The sequence below is a fragment of the Alligator sinensis genome, unplaced genomic scaffold (genome assembly GCF_000455745.1).
Source record: "Alligator sinensis unplaced genomic scaffold, ASM45574v1 scaffold455_1, whole genome shotgun sequence".
Lineage (NCBI taxonomy): Eukaryota > Metazoa > Chordata > Crocodylia > Alligatoridae > Alligator > Alligator sinensis.
In genome coordinates, this window is record NW_005842142.1 from 287,946 (window position 1) to 305,129 (window position 17,184).

General features: G+C 41.2%; 1 protein-coding gene across 21 annotated transcripts in view; it reads left to right on the forward strand.

The window, feature by feature from the left end:
• The window catches only part of KIAA1217 (KIAA1217 ortholog), a 403,141-nt gene that overhangs the window by 259,731 nt on the left and 126,226 nt on the right, over nucleotides 1-17,184 (forward strand). For all 21 annotated transcript variants that reach the window (XR_003094442.1, XR_003094441.1, XR_003094440.1 and 18 more), the window contains 2 exons: nucleotides 3,733-3,931; nucleotides 10,556-10,649. Coding sequence is in view for 18 of the 21 variants with exons in the window: in XM_025206131.1 (XP_025061916.1) it covers nucleotides 3,733-3,931; nucleotides 10,556-10,649 (293 nt within the window). In the remaining 3 variants the exon portion in view is untranslated. The remainder of the gene's footprint in view (nucleotides 1-3,732; nucleotides 3,932-10,555; nucleotides 10,650-17,184) is intronic.

The window sequence follows — 17,184 nt, forward strand, 5'->3', positions numbered from 1 at the left end:
CCCCCGCCCTCATTGAAAATAAAAACATGGGAACCTTTCTACAAATTATTTTTAGAAAAACAAAAAATATTCTAGATAACCCATGCACACGTGCAATAGAGACATGCAAACTCTGATTTTTAGGTAAAAACACAGTCCTCTATCATTTGATCTAAGATAATTTACAGTAGAGAAATATACAAAGACCTTTTATATTTTTTGAAGCTGTGAGTGATCACCAGAAATGAAATTGCTCGTGTACAAGCTATAATTATTGAATTGGATGCAGTCATTTAAGCACAGCTTAGTGATAACATTGTTTAAAATATAACCAAGACCTGCATTCTTAACTCCATTTAACCTTGTAGAACACTTGAAAGGGAAGCAAAAGCAATTTTTGACCTAGAGTGAGACAAACAAAACCTTCAAAATGTCTAATTAGAGTGAAGAAACATGGTTTAATAGTATGTGAAGTTCAGGCCATTAAAAAACCCCTACACTTTCAGAAAAACTCCCCTCAGCTTTTGAAGTAAATCCTGTAAGTTTTTCAAATCAAACCGATTTTACCAGCTAAATTAAAGAGAAGGTTAAAATAAGATTTATAAAGGAACTTGATTGCCATCCTAATGATGGAGGTAATAGAATCTCTCCATAATACTGTGGAAATGGTGTCAGCAGCATCCTTTTAAAAGCAGCCTAATATTAAATAATGGTTTGCTAATGTTGAGTAGTCTGTTTAGTATGCATAAAAATTAACATTTTATGCCTTCTCTAGCTCCAAGCACAATTATCTACTCAATGATTGTGGGAACACCTGCCTAAATATGCATTCATTCATCTATGGCAATTATGGACAACAAAGTGACAAAAATATTAAGATTGAGGGGTAAAGAAAACATCTTAGATTAAAATTTGGTTTCTGTATTTCTTGAGAAAATGGCATCATGTTCCAAGACCTTAGCACAACCATTTTGTCAGCAGTTGTAGTTTATAACTACACAGTGTGACATCCTTCTTGTAATCCCAGTCCATGTCTTGACCACTTTTGGCTTTAGCTAAAGGATCACTATCAAGAATAACAATATAGGGTATGTCTACACATCAGATACTACTGTTAATACAGCTCAGATGGAAACATCTAAGCTGCCTTTTAAACTAGCTAGTTTCCATATTGGTAGCAAGATAAACATGGAAGCACTGAACCCAGCGTAGACTCCAGAATCTGCCTGAGAGACTGAGTAGATACTCCAGTGGTTAGCCTACATCAAACTCTGTGGCAGCTCACAAGCCAAAGGTATGGTGTGGACAACCCATGTTCCTTCCTGATCCTAAACTTCCCTTTGGAATGAATCAGGTCCTGGTGTAACTTAGTCCTCAGAGGGCACATCTACACAAGATTTTTAATGGACAGTTGACTGTTAGCTCCTCAGTAAACGTCTCAGCGTCTACATGTGCAAGGCTATTAGGCTGGAGTAAATTAATAAATTCTGTAAGTAAATACAAGGACTTTCCTGCGGCAGAATTTTTTTTTTAGTGTGCAGCAGTGCACATGTAGATGCTTATGGGGCTGGCTTGCGCATAAGTGTTCTCCAGGGCAGGGGCTGCCTGCTGGCTAGCCCTGCACTTGAGCACCCTTGTGCCCCAAAAAGTCCCTCCACAGCATGTTGAGCTGGGTTAGAGCAACCCTGGGTTGGCAGGCTGATCCTCTGGACCCTCTGCAGCCAGGGCTGCTCTGACCCAGCTCAACATGCTATGGTCCTGGGCATACATGTAAATGCAGTGCTCAGGAACAATAAGCTCTGGCATGATATGTGCTGGAGTTTATTGCTGTTAATTAATTACAAGTGTAGACGCACCTAGAGTGATCTAAATTATGGCAGCCAGCCTTCAGCTATAAGGACAGTAGTGCTGCTCAAAATGCCCGTAGCACTATGTACTGATCCACCCCCTTCAGTGCCATATCTGGGAGAGCACCTTGTGTCTACTATCTACAGCCCCTGCATGTGAAATGACATCCAGGCTAGATCCTACATTCTATCATGATTCTCCAGTGTAAAGTGGCTAAACCTCTTCCTTAGGTGGTTCATTTGAACCTCAATTCATTGGTGCTTCAACCTTGTTCAATGCAGTGGAGATTTTAACTGGTTGAAGTGCTCTTAGTGAGCAAGGCTGAACTGGAAGAAATGATAACATCCACAAGTAGAAGGCCACCTCTGTGTGTCCACTTATCCAGCTGTAGCACTTGCCTACCTCAGAAGAAAATTGTGTCACATAATTGGCAAGGTTCTTTGAGTAGATGTGGTATCTTTATAGACCAACTAAGTAGTTGGAAACAAGTTCTTTGCAAGCTTAATTTAGCAAGTAAACTTTTTTCCAACTACTCAGTTGGTTTAATAAAAGATATCACATCTACTCAAAGGACCTTGCCTGCCTATGTCCTTAGACTGACACGGCTACAACCAAAAACCCCCTCACATAATTAAAGTTTGTAACCATGCTTTAAAATCTTCTATGAAAGTTGTAGCAGTATATAAGCAACACAGTATTATTATTATTATTATTCACTTTTGACTAAAGATGTATTGGTCTGGAAGCAATATGCAATAGTGAGAGGCTGAAGAATCAGTCTATGAAGTTTATTCAAAAGTTTAAAAAAATGTTTTCCCGGTAAGTACTCTTAGACTGTGACAAAATAACCTCTTAAAGTAAATTGTTCTTTAATCGAGCAGAAAAAGGCATAATAAGATCCACCAACTGGAAGCTAAAGATGGAAGATGAAGACAACTTAATCCCATAAATAAGTGATAACATTTTATCACTAGAATAATTAACCAGTGGAATGGCTTATCTTGAGGGATGTAGCAACTCTCCACTCTTGGAGCTTTTAAATCAAGACTTCATATAGTTGAGTACAACCAGAAGTTATAGGTTTGATGTAAGAATTGTTGAGTGCAATTCTTTGGTTTGTTTTATGCAGGAACCCAAATAAAATCATCATAAGAATCTTGTTTTGCCTTATATGTTGTACTTTTCTCCCATTATGATGCTATAATATTAGAGAGTGTTAGAGATGACTATTCATGTTGCACTTAAAGTAAAAGGGTCTGATATTCTGGCATAATCCCCATTTGTGACATAAACTTTATTTCTGTTATTAATGGCACCTGCAGCTTTATGTTTGCAATCTATTGCCCATTTAGTGAAATGTTGACACAGTTGTATACGCAAGAATGAAAAGCTAGTTTTTAAATAAAGTTCACATTAAATTAGGTTACTGTGCACCTAAAATAATGAGTTTTATGTTTAAAAGAACCTTGGTAATATAAAAGGATGAATTTCTCCCCTCAGTGCTGGAAAAATCCTCATGATTTGTCTGCACATTTTACTGAAAAATGGACTTGCTTTATTTTTAAGGAGCATTTTTAATGTAAACTTCTGAGAGAGAAATTATAATTAAAGAAAAGCAAAAATAGGTTCCTCAATAAAGTACCACTCTAGAACAACTGTATGTTATTGAAATAGGTCATCAGTAGCCATAAGACTACTTTTATTTGTGTTTCAATATTTTTTTTACAAAGATACATGTGTAGGTGTATGCATTTGAGAAAAGAGAGTCAGCTGTTTTTGCTTTAGTTTACTATAGACTTAGGTATTTGATCTCTTTCTCTCTCTGTCTGAAGAAAAAATGCTTTGAAGTTTAGTTCTTTCCATGTGCTTTTAAAAACTATCTTCAACTTTATTTCCCTTTTTTAGGTGTGCTATATCTTCAATACGGAGATGACACAAAACAGTTAAGGATGCCAAATGAAATTACAAGCACAGACACTATTCGCGCCCTCTTCGTAAGTGCCTTTCCCCAGCAGCTGACAATGAAAATGCTGGAGTCACCTAGTGTTGCTATTTACATCAAGGATGAGAGCAGAAACATATACTATGAATTGAGTGATGTAAGGTAGGTAAACATAGAACTACAGTGTGTGGGATTTTTCCCCTGCAGTGTGTCCATAGAATGAAAAGTTAAGTTAATAAATATCCAAACAGATACAGATGTGACACTTTTAGGCATGTTTAGAGGTGTCTGAGTACACTGGAGCTTTCATAATTTGACACGCACCTTAAGCCAGGATTGTCTGATTTCTTAGTGGCGGGGGGCCACAGCCCCCTCCTCTTCCCCCCCCCGGGCTCTATTCCATGCAGGCCACATGCCACACTGTGCTCTGCCATGTACCCCTCCCCACTGCTGCACTGCATAGCAGGCTCCCTTTTGTTGTCCCGTGCTGATGCCGCCATGGACCACACCACCCAACCCACAGGGGCAGGGGAAGGAACTAGGAGCTGGGTGAGGCAGTGGGATACCAGAGACTGACAACAATAACAGCAGCAGCAGCTGGTTCTGCTACAGCGATGGGGGAAGCAGCACCTGGACTGGGAGCCCAGGGCCACAGGTTAACCCCTTAGGTTAACTGAAATACAAATAGTTAAAATATTAAGCATAAAATAAATGATTTGCAAAGCAACAGGTTGCTTCCGGTAAGGTAAAGGCATCAATGATGATTTAGGGGTGGCAGTGCTGCCTTCTCCAAGGATTAAAATGTTCCTGTTCTTCTACAGGATTAAAATGTATTCCAGGTTTTACACCAGTGACAGAAGTCTAAGTAACTCCCTGTTGATCTGATTTCCTTCAAGACTGAGGAACTGAATGCCTGTAGTCAGCTCTCCCTACTAGTTCTCAGCTTGACCAATATAAATGATGCAAATAATATTGTAATGACCTCTCTTGTGTATGTGTATGTGCACACGCGTGCTTTCTCTGTCATCTGTTAGAGAAAATTCAAACTGTTCATCCATTTTTCTTAATGTCTGCATTTCTGACAGTGATTGGAGCCTGTGTTTCTGGAGTAAATGATCAGAATCTTAATCCCACAACCTCTCTGAAGTTTCAAATGGCCTAAATGTGCAGCACAGTTACAGCTCTCTGGTCTGCTACAGATTTCTTACAGTGTGTAAAATAGTAGAAGGATGTGTGGTATGAATTTATATCATCCTGCTCGCAAGGAATGATGTGATAAATAGTAGAACAGGCATAAAAACAGAAGCAGAGCATGGAATAAAATGAAGGAAAAAGAGGAAAAAATGGGTCTTTAATACTGGACAGTGGCTTATGTACATACAATAAGAGATGTGCATTGTGTCTGTCGCTCCCTTCTCCAGCAGAGGCCTCCCGTTCCCTCACATTATCTGCCTCGGTTTGTCCTGTGGTGCTAGTTCTGGCTTCTCTCCCATTCTTGCTATTTCACATCCATCCCTTCTCTTCCTTCCCACTTTGGCTCCTCTTGGTTAGGGATGAACATTACACGTAAACTGGATTAACTGATCAGAAACTGGTTTAAACCTGTAGAAGAACAGACATTCAGTGCACATAAACCAGTTTCAAAATTGCCAAAACTGGTTTTGAGATAAACCTGGTTAAATATTGTATTGGACTTAACTAATGAAGCAGGGAATAACCCCACTCCCTGCCTCCCACCTAAGGGGCCTGCTGGCTGGCATCTACCCCACCCCTGCCCAGCCACTGGAGCAGCAAGGGAGGAGTGACCATTATGGGGGCAGTAGCCCCTGTCATGGTTTCCCTGAGGTGAGCTCCTTCCTGGTGGGGGGCCCTGCTGCGGGGTGAGGAAAGCTGCTGCGGACTGCGGCGGTGGTGGCTTGGATGGTTCTGGCCCCCTCCAAGGCCCAGTGCTTCTGTGTGCAGTCTGCCACAGCTCTGCCTGCTCTACAGTGGAACCCGCTCTGGGAAGAGTCTTGCACTCCCCGACACTATGACGAGGCAGCTGCCCCCATCAAGGGCCCTGCCCCCTCACTGATGCAGGAGCCAGGTAGGGACATGGCCAGACACCGGCCAGCAGGTCCCCTTAGACAGCGGACAGGGACAGGGTTATTCCCCCTCCCTCCGGTACCCGGTGGAGGGGGTAGCAGGGGGCTTATTCCACTGCTTACCCCAAGTGGGGAGTGAGCGGTGGCGACCAGGGCAGGCAGACCTGTCTGTGGTTCCCCAGGATAGTGAGGGTAGAGGGGAAAGTAACCCCCTTCCCTGCCCCCTCTGCCTCAGGGAACATGTCAGCCTCCTGCTGCAGCAGTGAGGGGGGAGTGCTTGGCAGACCTGGCTTGGGTCCGTGCCAGTGGTTCAAGGAGGGTGGAATTAAACCTCTCTGTGGCCAGTTCAGCCAAAGCTACTGCCTGGGCTGATCACACACCCCCAGCACAGCTTCCCTGGAGCTAAGGGCATGCTCTAGTGCTCTGCAGCTCCTGGCCTGAGAAACTGCAGGTATGTGCCCGCATTTTCTCAGTCCACAAGGAATGTCTGTGCTGTTACAAATCGGTTCACCCTAGGCAGGTTAGTCTAACCTGCAAAGATTGAATCAATTCGGTCTCTGGCTTTTTGAATGTCTGTCCCTAGCCCTTTTGTACAACACTTGTACCTGGCTTCCTTTGCTGTCCTCCATTGTCCAGTGAGTTCTTCCCCATTCAGTTTTCCTCTCTTTTTACCCCTTCAGTTTGCTCACTCCCTTCCTCTCCCCACAGTATCCTACATTTATCTGTATTGATTTTAGTTGCTATGCTGCTAACTCAGCAGACTCCTCAGCTGGTTTCTGCAACCTCAGATATGTTTCTGCAACCCCCCATTGTCTTCATTCAACCTACTCAAACCATCTCCTGATTTCTTTCAGAAATGCCTGTGAGCTCCCTCTTCTGCAGTATTACTAGGCCTTCTAGGACATCCAGTTCATCAGTGCTGATGAATTCTCATCCATTCTCAGCCCTGTTCCTAGCCAAATCTCAGAACTCCATAATCTTTATATCTCCTCCACTAGCCCCCTCTTCTATTGCATTAACCATTACATTGTTGTTCTTTGTTTTCAAAGCCCTTCACAACCCAGCAGTGTTAACTAAGCAATGCTCCACCTCTTCCCCACCCTTCCCCCCTTCCCCCTGGCACCCTGTACCTTCCCTGCTTTGGTTCTGGCATTGGACAGGACAGACCAGCAATATCTGATGCAGAAGGAGGGCTGGAGGCTTGGTGCTGCTGGGGGAGATGTCACCTTTTTTTTTTTTTGCTGTTGACATGCATGCTGAGCGGCCAAAAAACTACTGGTATTAAGCAGTTTTCCTTTTCCCCAACCTTTGGCTGTTTCTCCTGCATTGCACACAGCTGCCATTTCTATATCTTTCTTGGTGCCAGAACTGAAGCAGCTGCCGGGCGGGTGTGTGGAAAGGGAGAGATGGGGGACAAAACGGTGAGATATCTCCCTTGCTCCCTTCTAGTGCCCCCCTTTTGGCAGTGCCTGGGGCTTGTGTCCCATTCACTCATCATTATGCTAATGTCACAGCCTATTCCTTCTCCCTGACTATCATCTACATTACAAGAGTTCAGCACTGATTTATCCCTGATGCCAACCTTCATTGTACGTTCATTACATTTCCAAACTGGTGCCTTCTTGTTATCTCCTACGCTTCTCCTCATGCTCTGTGCAAACATTGAGAGGCCCCCTTATTCTCCTTCAAATTCCTTTGTTAAACATGACATTACTTACAGTGGCTGGTCTGCCCTGACTACTGCCTTTGATAACTGATATCATCTCCGTTTTCCCATGTGTTCCAGAGGATAGGAACATTACACATAAACTGGTTTAAGTGATCAGAAACTAGTTTAAACTTGTAACAGAACATACATTTGGTGCATATAAACCAGTTTGAAAATGGCTGAAACTGATTTGAGATAAACCTGGTTGAATGTAGCATCAGACTTAACTGATTTGGGTCAAACCGGTTTATGCAATGTCTGTCACAGACCCCTTCCTGGTTTAAGTTAAACCAGACTCCCCCAGCATCCCAGCATTCCATCTGCGCTGAGTGGGGCTCTCTGCTCCACAGCAGAGCTGGCCTCTCCCCTCTGCTCCCTGACTGGAGCTCAGCAGAGACTTCAGTCGTCTGCCTGGGTTCCCCCTCCTCCACCCCTTCCCTCCCCACTCCCTGCTAAGGAGGGCTTGCCCCATCTCCTCTGCTTAACAGTGACACTTCTCATCGTTAGCAAGCCGACCACATGCTGGCTACGGTCAATGATGTGGCAGACAAAACAAAGGCAGAATCAACAGGTAGCTCATAATGTCCCTCTGTGTTTTCTTAATGGGATGATAAACACTGTGTTATCAGTTTTCTCCTGGGCTGGTCAGGGGGCGGGGGGAAAACCCCTCCCTATTAAGAGCATCCTGACAGGGCCTGGCCAGGCCCCCCTCCGCTCAGCTCTGTAGAAGGGAAGGGAGAGCTGCTGTAGCATCCCCCAGTTTGAGCCACTGCAGGCATGTGCCTGCATTTTTGGGATGTCTGCGCGGTAACAAATTGATTCAGCTCAGTTAGGTTAGACTAACCTGCAGAGATCGAATCAATTCAGGCTTAGGCATTGTGAATGTCTGTCCCTAGCCCTAATGTCTGTATCTATCCACCCTTTGCTCCTCCAGAAGCTAAGACTATAAGATCCTAGGGGCAGATGTTGCTTTTATTCTGTGTTTTTATATTACTTAGCATAGTGGGGCCCTGGTTCATAAATAGGGCTTCTGGACACTGCAATTATATGAGTAAATAATAATAATAAATTAGAACATACATAAATGTGTCCTGGCAGAGGTGTAGCTCCCCAGTTCCATGCCCAATGCAGCTACCGACACACAAGGCAGCTTAGGCTCCTGTCCTGGGAATGGCAATGACATGGTACTATGCCCTGGTATCAGGGAAGTGTGTTAGAACTGAGATATGATGTGAAGTACAATTCACGTTAGAGAATCATACACATAATATTTTACTGTTTTGCCTCATAGTGCTGGTTTTTTAATCATAAGTTATCATATGTCACCAAGATATTTTTGGAAAATATTTAAAAAACAGGTTAGGATTAACTGAGGTACATCCTTGCAACCTCACTTTTTGAAGAGTGAGGGGAAAAAATGGGAGGCTGGGATTTCTGAGCTAAAAGTGAACAGAAAGGTAAGAGCTTTCCTGGCATTAAAAAAGAATAGACCCATAGTCTTATGGAGAGCTGAATACTGTTGTTGGGATTAACTGTACAGATTTCTGAGCAGGAAGTGTCCTTATTTTAACAGATGAACTGAGCTCTCCCGGTATTTAATTCTACAAACAGTAAACATTGTTTCCAAGTTATTCACTAATTCAGCATAAACAAATCACCTTTTTGGATCTTGACATTACCTAACATTTCAGATTGGGAAGATGGAAACCAGTTTTGTCATAAATAAACTAAGGACTTGGATTTGCTTTGGGGTATTTATTTTCCTGTGCATTCTCTGTGTAGTTAACTCATATCAGCACTAAACTTTTCATTAACCCTACATTTTTAAAACAGATGGGACTGATCTGTCTCATAAACTATGTTGGGTTTTTTTTAATAGAATACTTGAAGTCTGCAGCAGCAGTGCAGGTTCTGACTAGTTACTGAGTCAAAGCAATCACTGACTAATATGACCTTAAAAGAAAGAATTTAGACCTGCCCAAGAATCCTGTACTTCATTTTTTTTAAGTGATAATCCCAATGATTAAGATCAATTCACTGAACTTGTAGCTGTACCTGGAGGGAAGGAATTCAGTCTCATGTGCAAATTCTCTTGAAATCACTACTGTGAAATAAAAGGAATCACAGTTTTGAAGGGACATAAGTAAGTTTAGATTTCAGTCTTTGTTGTTGATTAATGTTGAAACAGAAATCAGCAAGTCTCGGTGCAAATTTCTAATCTATACAATTATTGCAAGGTAGGTTTTGAAACTAAAAGTAGAATATCAGTCATCTGATTGTTCCCTGAATGCATCAGTTTAAAATGGAATGCAGGAATAACAAAGCTTTTTTGGCTGATTTTAAAAAACTGGTATTTTTTTTCTAATATGTTACATGAAAATGTTATAGTAGCTCTCATCAAAGCTGTGCTTTGGTTTCTTTTGTATTGTAGTTGTTGTTTTTTCTTTTAAGCTTTATAATAGCTTTGGAGGACTGCAGGCTTGTGGAGGGCTTTCATTTGCTGCCGACTTCTTAGTCTTTATGGGATTTCTTCATTTTTTTATGAATAAACTATAAGTTAGAATTTCCTCAAGAATAATTTGAACAGCAGAAGAGTGTTTTTTACTCTTCACATGTGTGGTCATTTAGAATAGCAGAAATCCAAATGCTGGAGTAGCTTGTGCAATGAAATATTTAAATATTAACTTGCATTGTAAATATTGAAAGTGTTTTCAGTCTATGCCCAGAATCTTGAAAGAAACTTAGGGTGACCTGATTTTTATGGATATGGAGTTGTATTGAAAGAATGTTGTTTTCCATGGGAAAATGAATGGAAGTCAACTTTTATTGTTATTTATGTTTGTCTTCCTTTATACCTTTAGTGTTTTTTTTTTCATTGGTCAGGTTCAGCGTTAATATGATACTGGTTGATGTCTGTTACCTGAATCCTTAGGGGAAGCAAATGGCTAAAATAAAACTGCTTTCATTTATTGTTCTTGGTATTTTTGATTCCAGGAATATTCAGGACCGATCTTTCCTTAAAGTTTACAACAAAGATCCTGCACATGCATTTAATCACACAACAAGAGCTATGAATGGAGATATAAGGGTGAGTACCTGTTAACCCATTTCTTAATTCATTCTGATTTTTTTTAGTTTGTACTTACTTTGAGTAATAGCTCTCCAATTCCTCCTTTATTCACATCTTAAGTAATTTATTTTAAAACACAATTTGCTTTATCAAGGTTCTCATTTCATGAGTGGGCCACAACTTCTTACGTTCAATAAAGTCCTTCCTTTTCCATGTCCTTGCAACAAGGTATTTAGCAGAATTCACAGATTTGTTGGAATCTGGCAGGCCATGCCATGAGTGCTTCTGCTATGGCCTCAAACTTGCGACCTCTGGGCTGCCAACTGTGCATCTTAGGGTGCCTGTACATGAGTGATTAATCAAGTCTGCTGGAGCATAGTAATTATGGTGTTCTAGCAGCCTCCTGCATGTCATGTATCAGCATCCCCATGTTCCAAAATGGGGGTGGGGCCACTTGAACAAAAGCTCATCAAATGAGCTTTAGTTCAAGATTCCCCTGCCACCATTTTGAATTACAGGGACACTGATACACAAGACACTGTGGCACTTTAATTAGATCTACACTTAGAGCATGTATAAAAGTGCCCTTAGTGCCCATGCCACCCCAGCTCCCATTCAAGAAGGTAAAGAATTGTTTTAATTAGACTCTAGCTGCAGTACAAGCCACAATGCCATTTACAACTGCCCAGTTGTAGCTCCTGGTTTCTGGAAATGTCAGACCCAAAATACAAATGAATTGCTGTCACTCTGCAAATTGCTGTGTTGTTTTGAAAATAGCATAAACTTTTTTTTTACTTATGATAGGAAACCGTTTCATAGGAAGTTGCCAATAAAGGTTATTCAATTTGTGTTTTTCGTGTGTGTGTGTGTGTGTGTGTGTGTGTGTGTGTGATTCATATATATGAATCATATTAAACTTAAAAAGACAAAACAGCATTCAGTTGCTACAACATGGTGCTTGGCTGTTGGACTTCCAAAATGGATGTCACATCTTCTGAAAAATTAATGTGAAAATACTAATTGATACTTCTTTATCTGTTTTGTGGTTTCCTAATCTCATTTTTGTGTGTCACTGTTCTTTGTTTTTTATAACAGTTAAGCACTTCTGTAATTGTAACTGCAATTGTTATTTCAGTACAATCGCAGCAGTGGGTTGTTTGCTTACACACAGTATTTTCACCCGCCTCTTCTACTCTTAGATTAGGTCACAACATGATTATTTACCTAGCTGCACTCTAAGAAGACTGGGTAGGAATTCTTTTGTATAGATTGGATAGAAATTCTTTTAGTGGCTCATATGATAAACTGCTAAATGTCTTACGTATGGTTCTGGGTATCCTTAAGTCTGATCAACTCCCGTGTAGCACTGATGGGAAGTATCTCTCAGGTCTATCTAATAGCTACATGCAGGGCAATTACTAGTACATGCACTAATGTCAAGTATTGCAATAATAATATTGTATTGACATTACAGAGCTAGGTTTAAATCCTGTTTTTCCATACTATCTGTTTTGTTTACATTCATGACTGGCATTCAGACATGTGGCTAATGGGCATATAAATTCAGACTGGCAGCAATCTAGATTATTACTGTGGCCCTGCATGAGAGATTTGCTGCCTGATAAAGTTGTTGCTTTGAATACTGATGTTACTGCTGTGTGGACATTGTTTATAATTTGTACAGATCACATTAAAGTATAGAATTCATAGAACAGGTTGATTGCGACTAAATTTCTCTCCTCTGCTGCGAGGAGCACGTAATTCAGAAAGGTGTCTCCCTCTGCATTTTTATTGTTGTGCTCCATGCTCTGATTCAATTCAATGGAGGTGTGTCATATCAGAGGTGCAGGGGTTTAGGTTGTAGCCATGTTGGTCTAAGGACATAGGCAAACAAGGTTCCTTGGGTGAATTTGATATATTTTATTAGACCAACCCAAATAGTTGGAGAATAGTTATTAAGCAAGCTTTCGGGTTCAAAAACCCTTCGTCAGGCTAAGGAAGTTTCAGCAGTTGGGTTGATCATATCAGAGGTGGCATTTTAACAGCTACATATCTGCCAAGAATAGTTATTTTCCAGTCTGTTCTAACTTTGGATAGTGATTCAACTACCTTTTCAGTTCAAGAGTGTCCATCAAGTCAAAGTTCAGGACATTTCATGGGGAACTGAGGAGAAGCTTGCAAAACAAAGAACTTGCACTTTTATAGGTTTTTGTGGTTCAAGAGTACAAGAACATAAAAGCAGGTGAAGGAGGATGCATGAATTCCATAGCCATCTGAAGAAAGGGTAGCAGCAGGATACACAAAAACTTAGTTGATAGGAAATGCATCATAGAAATATAGAGCTGGAAGAGACCTCAAGCCCCATCTAGTCCAGCATTAGCACACATACAGGATATGCTACTCTTACACCATCCTAGTCTAATATGTGTCTAGCCTCTTGAAACCCTCCATTGAACAAGGCTTCACAACTTTTGTGGACAGCTTGTTCCTATGTCCAGCTGTTTTTAGAGTTAGGAAGGTTTTTTTCTGAGATTTAAATCCCTTTTCCTGCAGTTTAAATCTATTGTTTCATGAGCTGTCCTCTCTGGCAGGGGAGAACATAATTGCAATCCCTCCAATCCCTTTTAATGGTTAAATTTAGGCTTAGATAAAGTTATGCACTCAGCCTAATATGTAATAGTGCTAGAGTTAGTCAGGAGCAAATACTGCTGTACCCATAGTGAGAAGTGTTAGGGGTATCTTGTTTCAGTACATCTTAATTTTCCATTTTTAAAAGATGACTTTAAAAATATAAATCAACACCAGGTGCAGGCAGATCTTGTCCTGTTTATGCTGTAATATAATGTAAATATAGTTTGTGTCCATGTTTATGAGGTTACTGGAATTGGAATTGTTTTCACTCAGGTTTGGGAAGGTTTGGTGCCTCTATATATATTTCTGCTGTTTGGCTTCCCTGCCCTTTTGGAACTTGGGTTTGATGTGTTCAGGCTTCTGTTTGTGTGATTTATAATAATTGCCACATAGCATAAAATAATCTAAAAAAGAATGCTAACTGTCCCTTCTAGCACCTGTTTTAACTACTAGATGGATGTGAAGCCTACATAAAGACTGGCAGTAATGCTTGAAGTATTATCCATATGGACAAAAACCATCTGAATGTGCAAGAAAAGTATAGTGTTGTTGGTTGTAGCCATGTTGGTCTAAGGACATAGACAGACAAGGTTCTTTGGGTAAATGTGATGTCTTTTATTAGACCAGCTAAATAGTTTGAAAAAAATTGTTCTTTGCAAACTTTTGGACACAAACACCCAAATTTTTGTATGCCCGAAAGCTTGCCAAGACCATATTTTCCAACTATTCAGTTGGTCTAATAAAAGATACCACATTTACCCAAAGAACCTTGTCTGCCAAAGAGAAATACAGGGTCTCTCTCTATGTTTTAGTCTTTCTGTCTAATGACTCAGCTTCAACATCTTCACTTACTATTTTCATTTGTTTTCTACTACCTATATTTCCTGAATGGGTTGCAGGTAGAATAATATAGCTCACCTGGAATTTTAAAGGAAATTTTTCCTTTTAAATGTGTCATATAATGTTTTCTGTCTATACAAGATAGGCCTTATAAGGTTGTGGTTTCTCTTGCTTTGTCTCCAGCTGTAGGAATAATTGAAGGACACCTCTCAATTGAAAGCTTAAGATTTCTGCAAGGGAGGGTTACTGATATTGTGTACTGTCTATTTAATTACTAGGCGTTTGATATCTGCCTGATATTTCTGCATGTTGTGAACAAATACAGCCTGTGGGAGTGTCTCACACCAAAGCTTTACTTTTCTCCTTTTCTCTCCTTTTTGGTTATTTTCCCAACTTGTGGTTGATTTTTCATAGGGGGCGGAAATATGTACTCCCTGCAATATGCACATTGACTTACCTTTTTCTATTTTGCCCAAGTCTGTGACATTTCTCAGTAATATTTTTTAATTCTCTGTTCTAAAATACTTTTTCTTGCTCCAAGGTACTTTTTAGTCTGAGAACTGAAATGCAAATAACATGGATTTTTTTTTCACACCATTATTTTAGGTTTCAGTATGACTTATGTTATTGTGATGATTAAAGCACACTGGTTTTGTTAGCCATTCTGCCATAGAATTAGGGTTTTGTGTATTTAATACCTACGGCAGCTCCAATATAGGAAAAATTGTTGTCAGGTTTACCAGAGGAAGGCTTGGCTTTTTTCTCCTATCCCATCCTAACTCTGCTACAGGTGTACCCTGTTTGTATATATGTAAATGATGTGTTGCCTGTAGATGGTGCCAAAGAGCATGTAATTTAATTCCTGGGTTTTCTAGAACCAGTGAAGCATTTGCTGCTGTGCACTGCAGTTGGTTCCTATGTTGAGCTGTTTATATGGATCTTTTCATCCATTCTGGTGATTTGCAGCCCTGGGTGGCTGTTTGCTCAGCGCAAACAGACAGTAACTAGTTCCCTGATACTAGGGTGTGAAGCCCTGTAATAGCCCCCACTGCATGCGGCTACCTCTAGAAATCTGATCATCTGCTCTGGACATAATGGTAAGTTATGCTGACATTTGTGTGTTGGGTGTCTGCACCTTGTGTGGGTGTTAGGAAGTAGATTTGTTATTATTTTCTTCTGCTCATGGTACATGGTGCCTTCAAACCTACCACTGATCACTCTCCTTTCCCTGTTTTATGTGTGTGTGTAGTGGAGTGGAATAAAAGACCTCAGTACACAGTGGGCGCATCTACATATGTGCTTTAATGTGCAGTAGACTATTTTATTGCACATTAAAGCATCACATAAAAAAGCATGACATTACGCTAATGTGCAGTAATATCTACTGTACATTAAGCATCACTAAAAAAGCTTGCAGATGCACTACTGCACATTAGTACAGCCTAATAAGCATTAATTTAGTACCTGACATTGCAGGTACTAAATTTAATGTGCGTTAGAAAAGGCGCATTAATGCACGTGTAGTACTGGTAAGGGGTTCTCATAATAGTTTGTTTCGGGAATACTGGCAGACGTTGTGGTTGGAATCCTTTCTTTGACTATGATGCCTGTACTAGCAACATGACGGCTGGCCTGCGGACATATGGGGCCAGATTCTGTTCTGCCTGTAGGCACAAAAGCGGACTTGGGTGCCTAAGTGTGATTCTGTTCTATCTTGCTTGAGTCCCTGAAAAACTGTTCATACAAAAGGCACATGTGTGATCCTCCTCCTTGCTGCTTTGTTGTAGCTTCATCTGATGGGTAAGATCAATAGTAAAACTAGTGGGAGTGAGTAGGACATGAGCCTTATGCAACAACTTAGAGGGCTACCAAAATGACATCCTGCCCCCCACGCTCTCCAAAGTGTTTGCCACAGCAGATGCAGCCATCCTCTGTCCAGCCATAGTAGCCAGGTAGGAACAACCCTACACCCAGCAGTGTATCTGAGGGGGAGGGCTGGGAGAGGCAAGTGCAATGGCAAGCTCCCCCTCCACCCCTCCCGAGAATCTGCTACAGCAAGCGCATCCCTGCACCCAGCAGTGTATCTCGGGGTGGAGGGGAGTGAATGGGGCACCAGGGGAGGCGTCCTGAGAGCCAGTGCTGTGGGAGTGCTGCAAGCCTGGTCTTCAGCTACAGCAGCCTGAATCCGTACTGCCACAGCAACATCTGTAGTGGTAGCAGCTGCCATCCAGGTGGAGAGAGCCAAGGCAGATAAGATGTCACTCCCCTTCTCTCCCCTTCTGCTACCACTCTCCAGTGGTACCTCCCTGCCCCACCTGGGTTGCTGAAGGAGCTTGCTATGCCTCTGGGTAAGGTTGTTACAAAAGTAGATGTATTCATGGCTTTTCAGAGACTGGAGGAGAGTGGAATAGAATGACACTTGGGCACCTAAATCTATTTCCACGTCTAGTACGTGAAAGAGATCTAACCCACAGTTTAAGTGACTTCATATTTTCATAGTGGTGCAGCTGCACTGTGTTGTTGCTTAGCTCTTTAACGTGTATGAAAATTATATGACCTGTAACTTGTGTGAGCATTATAAAGATTATAGTTTATAACAAATCTCACCAAACCACTGTTCTGCTGAGGAAAGCTGGGTGTGGGAGGGACTGGTTTTTCTGTTGTATACACACTGAAGTACCCCTTTTCAGAACCTATTTCTCTGAGTGAGAAAAGAATAATAGGGAAAGCTCAGTCATTAATGAATCACACGGGTTAAGAGTTAAAGTCTTCACTTATGCAGGGGCTATGTCCAGAGAGTTAGGATAACAGGCTATATTGGAAGTCTGGGCAAGAAAAGAGGAAATTATTTTAGTTAAAATAAACTAGTTCAGTGACACGATACAGGTACTTGGTCAGTTTGGTAAATCTGGTAAACTGTTGTAGCAAATAATTGTATGGAGTCTTTGTATACTGAAATACATAGTTGTGACTTTCCACCCTCCCAGAAGTATCCTGCTAGTAAATACTTTGAGTCGCTAGCACTTTAGTGCTCTGTTTTTTTACTTAAAACTTGTCTTTATTGTCTCTGTAGTGAGCCTGA